Raw genomic sequence first — 14676 nt, 5'->3', positions numbered from 1 at the left:
CAGATGCCCTCTGGCACCTCCTCCTGGAGTTACAGCAAGTAACAAATACTTAACACAAAAACAAATGGTATTCTGTGTAATGTTTTGTAATGCCTTATTAGCAGCAAGAAAACTGAAACAATTTTACATTTCTTATAAATCATATGGATATTCGGTAACTTTATCTTTAGACAAGGAAGATTTTTAGAGAGTCTTTGTAGCCGGGATGAGGAGAGTAAATTAACTCTGCTGGCTTGATTGCTTTCCTGGGATCAATTGAGATCTGCTCTTCATCTGACACCTAGATCTGCCCCTTCCTGAAAAACCATTCCCCTTCTCCTTACGGAGGGGTGGTTGAGCCTCCAAGCTTTCTTCCCCACCAGGAACGCCTTGTTACTCCCAAGTTCAGGATAAAAGCAGGCGAACAATGGGATTTCTCCCTCCCATACTTGTGTTGGTCATGGGAAACGTGACTGAGTGGTCCTGGTGGAATCCTGTGGCCATTCTCCATCTTTCAGGTTCTAAATAAGAATAAAATATCTCCCTCGGCCACTTCTGTTCCACATGGAAAACGGAACCAGAGATAACATTTGTAATTAGAGATGGGGGTATTCGTATTCGTATACAAACAGGTAGACATAACGAGGGTCCGCCCCCCTTGTGCCTGCCCGTTCACTCAGCTGCTCTGGAGCAATTGGAAGGGACGGTGGATCCCGCAACAGCAATGGACAGGTGAATGGACAGTCTGGCCCCCGGGGGCCGGACCCTCATGATGTCCACCTGTGCGGGGCTATTCTTATTTCTATATGGATACCTGGATGCCCCCATCTCTAGTTGCAATCCCATTGCTGTCTTGAATCAGGGATGGTTGTGGGATCTCTCCTGCCTTGCTTACATTTTCTCTTGGAAAAGGAGTGGGATGGGATGAGGAATCCTCGTGGTATCTGAGGTCAGTCATGGTCGTGGATTCATCCTGCGTGTCCCCAAGGGGGAGGGAAGTGGAAATAATAAGAAGTCTCACCAATACCCCTGATCTGAGTAGTAGGAGAATTAGATCTCCAATCAGAAAGAGCAGCAGGATTTCTCTGCTTGTCGCTTGCCGTCTCCGGTGAAAGGTGAGATGTGTTTCAGGAACCTTCCCATATCCAAGGAGTGGAAGTCTGAGGAGGAGGAGGAGGAGGAGAAGGAGGAGGAGGAAGGGCCCTTGGACTCCTCAGAGGACAGACCCTGGCGGTTATGGGGTCAGGCTTGGAGGTTTTCTTCCCCATTCCTTACAGATGTTTCCATCTTCCTTAAACAGTTCCTTCCCAAATTTCCCAAGGATAGTTAAACAGGTTGGATAGGGTAAATCAGTATTTTCATGTTCTTTTTTTAGTGCGTGTATATTGGGAAAGAAAAACAAATGAAATATTAAAACATTTTCCTCTTGAATTTACAGAGACCTTGAGAAGTGTTCTTTCCTCACATTCACCCTTTCCTGATTCGGTCACTGTTGATCTCGTAAGTATGTCAGCCTCATTAGGGTCTTGTGTTTTCAGCAGAAAGTTAGGAGTTGCGTAAGAATTTTACAGTATTCTGGCCTAAGAATGGCAAATACAACGAGGAGATGTTTTAAGAGAGGATCCACGTCTTCAGTGTCTATTTCGATTTCCTTCTATGTGATGCTCTGCCCATGGGATCCCCTTAAAGTGCTCTGCCAGCACATGGAAAGCCTCACCTATGTGAGGTTAACACACACCTTTTTACCCATGGAGTATACAAATGGATTTCCAGATTGTGTCCTACGACTGTAGCTACTCAGCACCGAATGGGGTTGGATCTGATTAACTACGAGATGGAGGAAAATAGACTAGAACAAAATGCTGAATGGTCTGAATGAAATTTAAAACTTTATTACTGCTCACCCTGAGGATGAGGGTGGCAGAGGTGTATTATGTAATTGTATTTTATTGTGGTGTTAGATTTATGTTATTTAGGTGAGATGTTTCTTTATTAAAGTTAGTAAAAAAAACTGGAGGAGGGATGGTATTCTCTTAAAAAAAAACAATGCCAGAGAATCCCTTGCTATCACAGCCTGGCTGACTTTGAAACCCCCCCCCCCAACATACGAAAAAAGAAATCTAAGGAAATGGTGTATGAAAGGGAAATGGGGGGGGTGACGGAAAGGTAGAGGCAGTAAGGGAAGTGGGATGGAGCAGCCACGGGAATTTCAAACTTAGTGTCAAAATAACCCTGCTCTCTGGGTTGCAGTCCCTTCGATAGATTGGAAATCCCACCCCCCCAATTTTTGTCAATTCTGAATGGTTGCTAACGGCTCTCCTGGTTTCTATACTATCTTAGCGTATCTCTAAACATTACGAATTACACAAAAGAATTGAGGAAAATTTCAGTCCTACTCAATTTTTTGGGTATGTTTCATTTCAAATGAAGGAAATGAAGGAAAAAGACACACATCTGTCTTTCAACTTACTATACCTGAGTATGATCCATTGTCTCTACCTTTGCGGGGGGGTATTTGTATACGAATGTGAAAACCCCCATCTCTAGTGTGGACCTAAGGCCCTACGTACCCCTCCTAAGACAATTTTTCAACCCTGACCCCTCCAGATTCCTCCATTCCCCATTTCGGCTTTTGAATTTTTTTCAGTCTGCGCTTCCATTAGTGGAACTTTTGACCAAACAAGGCTAACAGACCAGCGTGCGATTAATTTCTCAGACACTCACAAAATGGCTTGGATAGGGAATTTCTGAGAGTTATCTGTATTCTCGTGGGTAATGTCCAAAATCTGCCTCTAAACGTCTTTAGCCTAATCCAACCAGAAAGTGCTCTTGGTGACCAGCAAATAAGCAAGCACAGCCCTCAGCCCTCCTTCTGGCGGGAGGAAAGAAAAGGGCGTTTCCCCACCAAGAATAGGTTGGGTCTGATCCTTCACAGAGGCAGCAAAGTAGATTTCTGGATGTGCATCACTAGCTATACTGGATACTCTTCATGAGTATAGTTTGGGCAAGTTCGTTTTTTGGCCCGTCGCTCCCTCAAGGCCTTGATCAGGATGGCCAATGGCTGTGTGGGGTTGGGAGCTGTGGGCCAAAAAAAATAGCACCATCTTTCCAGATCTATATGGACTAACTCTTAAAACGGTAATATTTCAGGAACAAAGCAATGTGGGAACGAGCACAATTGCAGTGAGACCATCTCCCGATCCTGTTGCTGGGCCGAGCACTGGCGTATTCAGTCCTCTGGGGCAGGATCATTCAAGCCAGAGGCATGGTGAGAAATTATATGTAAACCCTAATTCTAGAGAGGTTATATGAATGCATGGCTGTGTGGAAGGCAGGCCTTGTCATCCCCAAGATCTCCTAAAAGATACTTTACGGCTGAACAGAGACGGTCTGGGCATAAGCGCAGTCCTAATTAAGCTGAGTTGAGTCCCGGTAACCCAGCAAGGCAGCTACACTTACCCTTTCCGCAAGTCTGTTCTAATAACCAATTAAAAGAGAAAAAACAAAAAATAAAAATCATCAGTTGTGGAGTCTGCCAAGACAAACAAAACTCAGGCAAAAAAAGGACTTTGGTAGTACACTCTGTGGCCCTTTACCATCTGGCTCTGCAGATTTGTTGTTCAAGAGACCAAACTTAGGATTTTACGAGTTATTGTTTTATTAGAAAAATTAAGTATTTTAGAGATATTCCATTTGTTGTGAAAGCATAGCATAAAGTACATTTCCATAAAGTATAGCAATTAGAATCTTAACAAATTCCAGCTAGCAAAAATAAAATGAAAAAACTCTTTAAAAAACTGCTTAGAAGGTAGGCCAGGCATAGCCTCCCTTCTTCTATGCCTTCTCTGAACCACATCTTAGCATAACACTAAAAACTAGTATCTGGAACTCAAAACTCCATTCTAGTTCTCAGTCCTAAAATCAGTACCAAAACCAACCTTTCTCTCTGTCTCCATTCTCCATTGTCCTCCTTACTGGGACCTCCCTTCTTCTTCTTCACTCTTCTCAGACGCTAATCAATCAGCGTAAAGGGCTGTCTCTTCTCGCCACACCTCCAATTCCCACGAGAGGTACAGGGGTTGTATTCGCGAAGGCTTTCATGGCCCGGATCTATTTATTTATTTATTTGATTTTTTACCCCGCCCCTCTAGACCATGTCTACTCTAATGTTTGTTGTGGGTTTTTCGGTTTCTTTGGCCGTGTTCTGAAGGTGCTTCAACTTTCAGAACACGACCAAAGAGCCCCCAAAACCCACAACAACCAGTACAGGGGTTGTTGTCCCTCGTCTTGGTGTTGTGTCTTGGTTCCTTATCGTCTCAGGCCAAGGCTGCTACTTCTAATTTTCCATCCGGCTCGAGGAGAAAACTTCCTCGGAGCATCCAGTCATGCTAACACAGAACCAGTATGGATCCTTCTACAATATTCCATGACTACAAATCCCATTCATAATTCACAGTTTTAAGCTTAATAATCTATACCGTGACAGACCTCACTTCACAAATGAATTACAAATTGAATTACAAATGAGTTCACAAATTTGTAATTAGAGATGGGGGTATTCGTGTTCGTATACGCACAGGTAGACATAACGAGGGTCCGCCCCCCCTTGTGCCTGCCCATCCACTCACCTGCTCTGGAGCAATTGGAAGGGGGCATGGAGCCCGCAGAAGCAGCGGACAGGTGAGTCGATGGTCTGGCCCCCGGGGGCCGGACCCTCAAGACGTTCACCTGTGTGGGGGAAGTCTTATTTTTATATGGATACCGGCATGCCCCCATCTCTAGTTGCAATCCCATTGCTCTCTTGAATCAGGGATGGTTGTGGGATCTCTCCTGCCTTGCTTACCTTCTCTCTTGGAAAAGGAGTGGGATGGGATGAGGAATCCTCATAAGTATCTGAGATCAGTCGTGGTCGTGGATCCATCCTGCGTGTCCCCAAGGGGGAGGGAAGTGGAAATAAGAAGTCTCGCCAATACCCCTGATCTGAATAGTAGGAGAATTAGATCTCCAATCAGAAAGAGCAGCAGGATTTCTCTGCCTGTCGCTTGCTGTCTCTCGTGAAAGGGGAGATGTGTTTCTGGAACCTTCCCATATCCAAGGAGTGGAAGTCTGAGGAGGAGGAGGAGGAGGCGGAGAAGGAAGGGCCCTTGGACTCCTCAGAGGACAGACCCTGTTGGTTATGGGGTCAGGCTTGGAGGTTTTCTTCTCCATTCCTTACAGAAGTTTCCATCTTCCTTAAACAGTTCCTTCCCAAATTTCTCAATGATAGTTAAACAGATTGGATAGAATAAATCAGTTTTTTCATATTCTTTTCAAATGGGGGATACTTTGGGGGCAAAAAACAAATAAAATATTAAAACATTTTCCTCTTGAATCTACAGGGACCTTGGGAAGTGTTGTTTCCTCACATTCACCCTCTCCTGATTCAGTCACTGTTGATCTAGTAAGTATGTCCCCCCTATTCGGGTCTTATGTCTTCAGAAGAATGTTAGGAGTTGTGTAAGAATTTTACAGTATTCTGCCCTAAGAACAGTGAATACAAGGAGGGTATGTTTTAAAAGAGGATCCACGTCTTCAGTGTCTACTTGAATTTCCCTCTATGTGATACTCTGTCCATGGGATCCCTTCCCTTGCCTGTTAGAAGCGCTCTGCCAGCACATGGAAAGCATCACCTATGTGAAGTTTACACACACCTTTTTACCCATGGAGTAAACAAATGGATCTCCAGATTGTGCCCTAAGACTGTAGCTACTAAGCACCCAATGTGGTTGGGCCTGATTAACCATGAGATGGAGGAAAATAGACTCGAACACAATGCCAGAAATAGTGAGGACTTCACACATACCAATGGTTGCTTGGTTCTGTTGCGCCTTTCACACATTTTCTTCTGCAAAGTATTGTTCCGTAGAATCTGCCTTAATCCCTTTCAGTTCATCTCTTTCTGCCACTCTGGACACACCTGGCCTGCTCTTGCAGGGAGCTATTTTCTCCTCCTTTCCCTCCTTGTCGCTCCCTCGCCCATTATCTTTCCTCATGGTCTTCTTTAGCTCATTGTGCCTTTGAAGGAGAAGGAAGAGAAACCAAGCAGACTTTGTGTATCACATTCCATTCATCTGCCATGCACCTGGAGCAATTAACAGGACGATAGCGTTCCGGTCGACATATGCTCTAGACGTTCTCTGTGTCTCTTTTCTGCCTTTGAAGGCCTTAAGGGCTGGCCAGAGGCCTCCCTGCTCCTCCGCCTCTTCTCACGGCCTGGTCTCCATCAATCCCGAAACTGGAACCATCTGATGGTTGTTGTGGGTTTTTCGGGCTCTTTGGCCGTATTCTGAAGGTTGTTCTTCCTAACGTTTCATCAGGGTCTGTGGCCGGCATCTTCAGAAGACAGCACTCTGTGCTCTGGTGTGGTTGGCTTGGGAGTGCAGTATTTATGGCTGTCAGATAGGCTTTTGTCTTCCCCCCCCCCGTAGATGGGTGATTAGTGTGTCTTGTTGTGGGTGTATTGTTGTGATAAGGAGGAGAGATTATCTGTCACTGTGATTGATGTGTGTCATTAGATGGTGTTTTGTGCATAGTGATCTCCGGTCCTTGTGGCTGGGTAGAGTTCGTTCACCTTTTGCACGCTGTATTTTTCAGAGCTGGGAGCCAAGTTTTGTTGAGTTTCAAACTTTCCTCTTTTGTGTTGAAGTTCTGTTGGTGCTTGTGGATTTCAATGGCTTCCCTGTGCAGTCTGATGTAATGATTGCTGGTGTTGTCCAGTATTTCAGTATTTTGAAATAGAATCTCATGTCCAGTTTGTTTTAGGGCATGTTCAGCTACTGCAGATTTTTCTGGTTGTTTTAGTCTGCAGTCTCTCTCATGTTCGTTGATACTGATGTGGATGCTTCGTTTTGTGGTTCCAATATATACCTGGCCACAACTGCAAGGTATCCAGTACACACCTGCAGTGGTGAGGGGTCCCTTCTGTCCTTTGCTGACTGTAACATTTCTTGTATTTTTGTGGTGGGCTTGAATACTGTTTGTAGGTTGTGTTTTTTTCAAAAGTTTCCCCATACGTTCCGTGACCCCTTTGATGTATGGCAGAAATACTTTATTTTTGGTTGGCTGTTTTTCTTCTTCAGTTCGGTGTTGTTTTCTTGGTTTGATGGCTCTTGTGATTTCATTTTTGGAGTAGACATTTGCCTGTTGGGCCCAATTCAGATAGTTGAGTTCAGTGCTGAGAAACTGAGCTTCACAGTTCCGATTTGCATGGTCTACCAGTGTTTTGATTCTGCCTCTTTTTTTGCTGTGGGTGGTGATTGGAGTTTTTGTGTAGGTACCGGTCTGTGTGGGTGGGTTTTCTGTAGACCTTGTGTCCCAGTCGGAGGTCAGTTTTGCATAGGACCATGACATCTAGGAACGGGAGTTGACCCTCTATATCTTTTTCCATGGTGAATTGTATATTTGGGTGGATGCTGTTGAGATGGATGAGAAATTCTTCCAATTTTTCTTCACCGTGACTCCAAATTGCTAAGGTGTCATCCACATATTGGACAATGCCTACAAACAGTATTCAAGCCCACCACAAAAATACAACAAATGTTACGGTTGTATTACCTGTTGAGAGTTATGGGAACTCGTTTGAATTCCTCAAAAATGCGCAGCAAGAAGTGCCAGCCGGTTGGGCAGAATTAGCTGGAAGTTCCCCTTTTTAGTAACTGCCCCTCACCAAACACTAGCGCATAGAAATAATATTCAGGAGGCTGTTTTTTGTATTAAATAAAGAACTCTCTATTGTACTCACATGGGTAAGCATTCTTAAAGGTTTTCAGCTTCATACAGAAAGAAGAAACGTCAAGGTATCTAGGCTCAGAGAGCCAACTGTGGAAATGTTACATCTTGAAGTGTGTGCAAGAGAGAGAGAGAGAGAGAGAGAGACATGTTCTGAAGAGGCCCAAGGCCACAGAGACTGGCAAAAGGTTAGGAAGAACAACCTTCAGAACACGGCCAAAGAGCCCGAAAAACCCACAACAACCATTAGATCCCGGCCGTGAAAGCCTTCGCGAATACATTGAAGCCATCTGCTCTGAGGCCTCTTCATTTCCGCTTCCCCGTTTCTCCACTCCACCATCTCCCACCTTTCGGCCTTTTCTGCTCTCACTTGATAAGTTGGCTACTCTTGTGCCCTCATCTAACCTGCCAAAGTCTTAATTCCCTTTTGTCATCTTTTGACCCCTCTGCTCCAAATTGATCTACGACCCTCAAAAGTTCTCAGTGACCGTAAAGATTTTTCTATTCAGTTGCTTCTCACCTTTAACTTTCTGTCCTCTTTAGCAGGTGCCCCTTGCTCTTTAATTCCTTCGGACTGGGTGTCGTTCTCTTCCGAGCTTTTCTCTCCGTTCTTCTGTGAGGTGAATCTCTCCTTTCGCAGGGACTTTCTTGTCTGTCTGCTCCTCTGTCCCTAAGGCGTTCCTCCTCAGCTTTCAGTACCACTTGTCGGCTGATGACACCAAAGCTCTTGAACTCTATCCCAGGATTTTCTCCTCTATCCGGTATGTCTTGTTGCCTGCGCCATATTTCCACTTAACTGAGCACGTGCAGGACCGACTCCTTTAACTTTCTTCACAAGTGATTCTCTTCTCAGGTGGCTTGGCTTGAAGTACACGTTTTTAATATATTGGTTGAATTATTTTTAAATATTGCAATATTTAGATTTTTTGTGCTTCTAATAGTTTCTTTTCGTACTGTAAGCCTCCTTGGATCCTATTTAGGAAAAAGGTAGCAGGAAATATAGGACATAGATAAATTCGTAATTAATTAATTAACTAGCTAACTATCTATAACTCTCTGCTTGATCCCCCAGGCCAATCTATTGCCAGTTCATTCATATCCCTGCTTTGCAACACTGCTAAGATCCAAGAAATCAAAAAGAAATGTAAAGCTACGTTGTTGCTGTCATGTGCCATCAATTTGCTTCTGACTTTGGGCGACTCTATAAAGGAGCAGTCTCCCAAATGCCCTGTCCTCAACCGCTCAGCTCCAGCACACTCAAGCCTGTGGCTTCTTTTAGAGAGTTAGACCATCTCAGTTTGGGACATCCTCTTTTCCTGCCTTCCACCTTTCCTAGCACTGTGATCTTTTCCAGAGAACTCTGCCTTCTCATGATGTGCCCAAAGAAGGACAGCCTCAATGTATTGCCGAAGGTTTTCATGGCCAGGATCCGATGGTTGTTCGAGGTTTTTGGGGATGTTTGGCCACGTTCCGGAGGTTTTTCTTCCTAATGTTACTCCAGTCTCTGTGGCCGGCATCTCTGGAGGACAGGAGCTAGAACTCTGTCCATGTTCTGTTTCTATCAGAGTTCTAGCTCTTGTCCTCTGAAGATGCCGGCCACAGAGACTGGCGAAACATTAGGAAGAAAAACCTCCGGAACGTGGCCAAACAGCCCCAAAAACTTCCAACAACCAAGGACAGCCTCCGCTTCAGCATTTTAGCCTCCAGAGATAGTTTATTTATTTATTTATTCTATTTATATCCTCCCTCTCTGGTCGATATGACCACTCTAGGCGGCTAAGTTCAAGCTTGTTTTGCTCAAGGACCCGCTTGTTTGTATTTCTGGTAAAGTCTGCAAAGCTCTTTAGCAGCACATTTCAAATGAATCAGTTTTTTCGTTTGTTTAAACTGTCCAGTTTTCACACCCATACAGGGTGATTGAAAATGCAAGGGTGTGGATGCCCTTGGTCTTGGTTTCTGATGACACCTCCTGACCCTTTCTCAACTTTGGCAGCTGGCAGCCTCTCCCCATCTCCTTGCTAGACCACAAAGGGACACTTGATAGGACAAATTCTTTGCCAAGCTCAATCAAGGAGCGGAGACAGCCGCAAGAACCGAGCATCAGTTCAGTGGTAGCTAGAGATGGGCATGAATCTCAGTTCGGAGGTTTGTATGCATGGCTCCCCCAGGTGCCACGCGTTGCCTTTGCCCACCTCCTGGCCGGACCCCCCATGCGCCAGCTGGCGCATGCTCTGCTCCTCTGGCTGTTCAACCGGTCCCTGGCAGGAGCAGAGATTTGCCTGTCCTGCCTCCTTGTCTGAAGGGTCAACAGCTGAGGAGGAGAAGGACAGGAGCCGGCCGGTGAATGGGAGATCATGGGGGGGGATGCCTATGAACGAGTACGAACCTCTGAAATGGGGTTTGTGCCCATCTCAAGCTGGAACCTCGTTTTCCAGCTAATTAATAAATAGCCTGTCATTTCCAGGTGGCTCCCGGTATGGTATAGCGGATAGAATGACGCCTTAGGACTCTGGAGGCCTGGGTCTGAAACGCGGCCTAGCTATGGGACCTCCCTGGGGGGTGTGGACTTGGTGAAAGGGCTCCTTAAACATCTCACCTACTTTGAAAGCCCTATTAGGGCAGCTACAGATCACTTCCAGCTTGACAGCACATCGTCAGCTAACTAGTTCCATACTCTTGATACCCTTCGTATCCATCGATGGCATGGCAAGTGCAACTGGGTGGTGGGAGAGAATCATGTTCACTTTCAACCTCCTTCTGACACAAGAATAGCGCTTCTTTAGAAGTGGAATTTCCTGCTTTGCTTTATTTAAACAGAGGGCTCTTTCTTGCAGAAACTCAGCTCAATCAGTTTACCAGGGAGTGAAAGGGATCATCCGCGTCCTCCATTTCTAGTGGCTTCCTGGCACCTCAAACACGCTTGTTGTTTGTAAGCTCGCTGCTCCAAAAATGTCATTGGCCTCCTAGAACATGCCCACCGCTGTTGTCACTGCTGTCTGCTTCCTGGTCCCCAACCTTGGGCCTCCAGATGTTCTTGGACTACAACTCCCAGAAGCCTTCACCACCACCTCTGCTGGCCAGGATTTCTGGGAGTCGAAGTCCAAGAACATCTGGAGGCCCAAGGTTGGGGACCACTGCATTCATTGGCAGACTTCATCGGCTTTAGCCACCTTTTATAAAACTGAGGCTAATTTTTTTATTTTTATTCTGGGTGAAGTTGTGATGGATGGTTCTTCTTGCCACCTACAGCTTGTGCTTAACCATGTTCAAATCATTTTTTTCTCCCTTAAACAGGACGATTGGTTTACCCAAAGGGCCAAGAAGAAAAAAGATTCGAATGTGTGAAAAGTTTAACAAGACCACTCAGCGTGCAACAATCGAGCAGTCTCCAGATATGTACTTTGTGATCTTCAAGCATGCCGGCAAGAAACAGAGGAAGGATTCTGCAGCCTTTCACATTGTTTAATCTTCCAGTTTTTAACAAAAGCCACTGGCAATGGTGCGGCTAAAAAATATTGTAAATAAATAAATTGTAAATAAATAAAAGAAAAAATTGCTTACCTGTAGATGTTGTTTAAAATTAACTTTTTTTCTTTGCCACCTATCAATAGCCCATCCCCACTTATTACTAAAACTGACCTGAAGAATTAAAATAGTTTCCCCAAAGTTCATGACACCAGTGTTTTCAAAATTGCAAGATCTCAAAATCATTTAAAAGAATGATCAGCTTGTTGAAGGTTGAACAATAAATTGTGATTTATTTATTTATTTTTTGATCATAGAATAAATTTCCTTAATCTTCTTGTGTATTCATCTCTTTTGTCCTTTTCCTCTTCTGTCGTGAATGACGGGCAAGAGAAATTCTAGTCCTGATTTGCAACACACTGCAGCTTCCTGGTTTCGTCCAAATATATAAAAAAATCATCTCTACAAACCTCTGATCTTAACTTGTACAAGATACATATAGTCACAGTTTTGTAAAGTAACTATATGTATCTATTTTATATTGATGTGGTTTTACTGGTCTTTGGCTGTAATAAAGTACAAGCTGTCAAATTTATTTTCCCAGTTTCTGGAAAAAACATGGATCCATTCTTGAATGCAATACCCCAAGTACTTGATGAGGACACCCAAATACAGCCGTTAAATTAGCCATATTTTGCTCCTGTGTATTTTGAGAAAAACGCTGGTTTCAGGGCCAACTACACTACATTTCCCACAAAATAAAATCAAGGTTAGAGCTAGACCTCAACATTTGAGCTGCACTGTTCCCAGCCGTCCTTTCTGTGTTCCCGAAGGGTTTCCCCCACAAAAATCTACAGCCAGTTCAGAAATGAGCAGACAGAAACCCTGAGTAGGTGCACTGACACTCTGTTACCCCATATGAGGAAAATATGCCTGAAAGCTAAGTAAGTACTCTGGTTTGATCAATCAAACTGTATTTATTTTTGTTAAATACTTTTTTTTTTATAAAAACCACCAGTTACCATATATAATCCAGTATAAGCCTAGTTTTTCAGCCCATTTTTTATGCTGAAAAAGGACACATCCCCTCGGCTTGTACTCGAGTCAGTGTCAAAATTACATGTTCTCCCCTGCAGTGCTGATGTTCTCCGGACTCCCCCGCTCATCTAAGGGCACCTGGAGCTTCTGTGGGTGGTCCGATGACCCGGATTAAGCGCCCTGCATTTTTCAGACTGGCAGGCAGACCCCGTGCTGGGAGGATAATAGCAGTCTATGTCCAAATGAAAGAGTTGTAGATGAAAAGTTTTTCCTCCGCAGTGTGTCAGCAGGTAATTCAAAGAGCACTCTAAACAGAGTCACAATGAGGGCTGTGATGAGATGGGTTTTTGAGTTAAAATCTTTTAAGGCATATGGGTTTTGTAATTATGAAGTGAGCCAGAGAGGTTCCATTTTGTTTCTTTGTATATAGTATCTGTGCTATGCTGACAAATTGTTTTCTAGGCGAGCAGAGAGAATGTTATTCTGAAGGCCTGAGAAGGACTCTGTGTGATTAGATAGATGGGAATTGTTGTGACTCTTTGATAAACCACCGTAACCCAAATAACATCTGCTGTGTATGAGAAAGAATTCATGTGATGTAACAGGACTGTTTGCCTAGTAACGAACTCTGATTGGATGACATCGTGGGAAGGTGCATTAGGCCCTTGCCAGTTACTCTTGAAAAAGGAACTTTTTCTCTATAGACTTTGTCTTTCCAAGACCGACCTTTCAGTGATTCGTGACCTACATTTCAGCCATATGGGACTTACCCTGATGTCTTGAGAGAGAGTTTGGTGGCCTACCTACATGGACTGGTTTCTATGCTTTGCTGGATTACTTTTGGACTTATGGGATTTTCCTAAGGACTGTACATGGACTATTTTCTATGGACTGTTACCTATGGAATATTCTTTATGGACTTCTTTTCTTGGAATACTCCATATGGACTATGCTCTTGTAATTTTGTAAGGACTATGGTATATTTACTGGATTTTTCTTTTCTAAGGACTGTGGGACATATAATGGATTTTTACTTTTGTTTAGGGGTTTTTATTCTATAGGATCACTGAGGACTATAGCCTTTTTATAACCAACTTGGATTATTTTGGTTTTTACTAACGAATTCTTGTATTAGAACTGTTTTGATTCTTTTTAATGTCTTTTTGTATTTTTAATAAGGTTTTTGAATACTTTTCTATTTTTCATGTTTTCTTTGCCTCACCCGTGTTCGCGACAAGGGCGTCTTTGTTTACAAGCCCAGGGAAGCCCATTCACTCCCTCCTTCTTCCCTGTCAGCTATGTCTCTTAAAGATCTTGAGGGGAATGTCTGCTCCTAGGACTCTCTGCCATCCTTCTCTCCTTCTGCATATTCTATGTACCCACCTTCCTCCTCCCAATTTGATTGGTATCAATTTTTATTTTTGAAATTTACCAGTAGCAGCTGCATTTTCCACCCTTGGCTTAAACTCGAGACAAGAAGTTTTCCCAGGTGGGTTTTGTTTTTTGTTTTTGTAAAATTGGGTGCCTGGGCTTATATTTGTGTCGGCTTATACTCAAGTATAAACGGTAGTTATTTGGAAACACTCGATTGTTGCACGCTGAGTGGTCTTGTTAAACAGTCACCCCTCATGGCTGGTTAAAGTCAATACTGAACAGTAGGAGCAAATAGAAAATGAAGGCTCTTAGTCTCTTGTAAAATCATTCCAGGCTGGTTTTAGGGGAAAGGAATGGACCTCCGTGGCACCTATGGTGGCCACTCTTCATATTCATCCCCAGGGATATGAATACGAGGCAGCCATGTCTCTGATATCGTACTTAATAAAACTAATTTCTCTTATTTACCAATATTTTTACAGACCTCACAGAGAGGACAGGGTCTGTTGTGCTAATAATTATTTCAAACAACATGCTGTCATCCCAGGTCCAGTTACATTTCTAAATTGCATGAGTTAACCATCCTAGACAAGCAGAGTTCATTAGAAATACAAGAGCAGCAAGAATAAACACCTGTAAATACAATACATATATACAGTATTGGCACCTGGGAAGGATAACATCCCTGCTGAAGTGCTGTAAAGAGATCATCACCACCCAGCTGTATGAAGTCTTTCGTCTACGCTGGAGGGAAGGTGGAGTACCACAGGACATGAAGGATGCAAACATGGTCACGTTGTATAAGAACAAAGAAGACAGGGGCGACTGCAATAACTATCATCGCATCTCTCTTCTCAGCGTTGTAGGGAAGCTGCTTGCCCGTGTTGTACTGAAGAGGCTCCATGTGCTTGCAGGCAGAGTCTATCCAAAATCACAGTGTGGATTTCGAGCTAATAGATCCACCACTGACGTGGTATTTTCCCTCAGACAGTTGCAGGAGAAATGCAGGGAACAACAACAGCCATTCTTTGTGACCTTCATAGACCTTACAAA

The 14676-nt window shown here is 43.8% G+C and overlaps 1 protein-coding gene across 12 annotated transcripts in view; it reads left to right on the top strand.

Annotated features, from left to right (window-relative positions):
• Positions 1-11547, top strand: part of LOC140702810 (solute carrier family 9 member C1) — a 288383-nt gene extending 276836 nt beyond the window's left edge. For 8 of the 12 annotated variants that reach the window (XM_078381996.1, XM_078381998.1, XM_078381994.1 and 5 more), the window contains 4 exons: positions 1418-1479; positions 3130-3247; positions 5358-5419; positions 11041-11547. In XM_078381996.1, coding sequence (XP_078238122.1) covers positions 1418-1479; positions 3130-3247; positions 5358-5419; positions 11041-11091 — 293 coding nt within the window. In that variant the 3' untranslated portion in view covers positions 11092-11547. Of the gene's footprint in view, positions 1-1417; positions 1480-2319; positions 2603-3129; positions 3248-5357; positions 5420-11040 lie in introns of those variants that run through there. The other 4 variants (XM_078381989.1, XM_078381995.1, XM_078381999.1 and 1 more) reach the window with 4 other exon arrangements.
• Positions 11548-14676: the final 3129 nt, after the last annotated feature.

The sequence above is a fragment of the Pogona vitticeps genome, chromosome 15 (assembly GCF_051106095.1).
Source record: "Pogona vitticeps strain Pit_001003342236 chromosome 15, PviZW2.1, whole genome shotgun sequence".
In the NCBI taxonomy this organism is placed as follows: Eukaryota; Metazoa; Chordata; class Lepidosauria; order Squamata; family Agamidae; genus Pogona; species Pogona vitticeps.
This window is presented reverse-complemented; position numbering and strand designations above follow the sequence as displayed.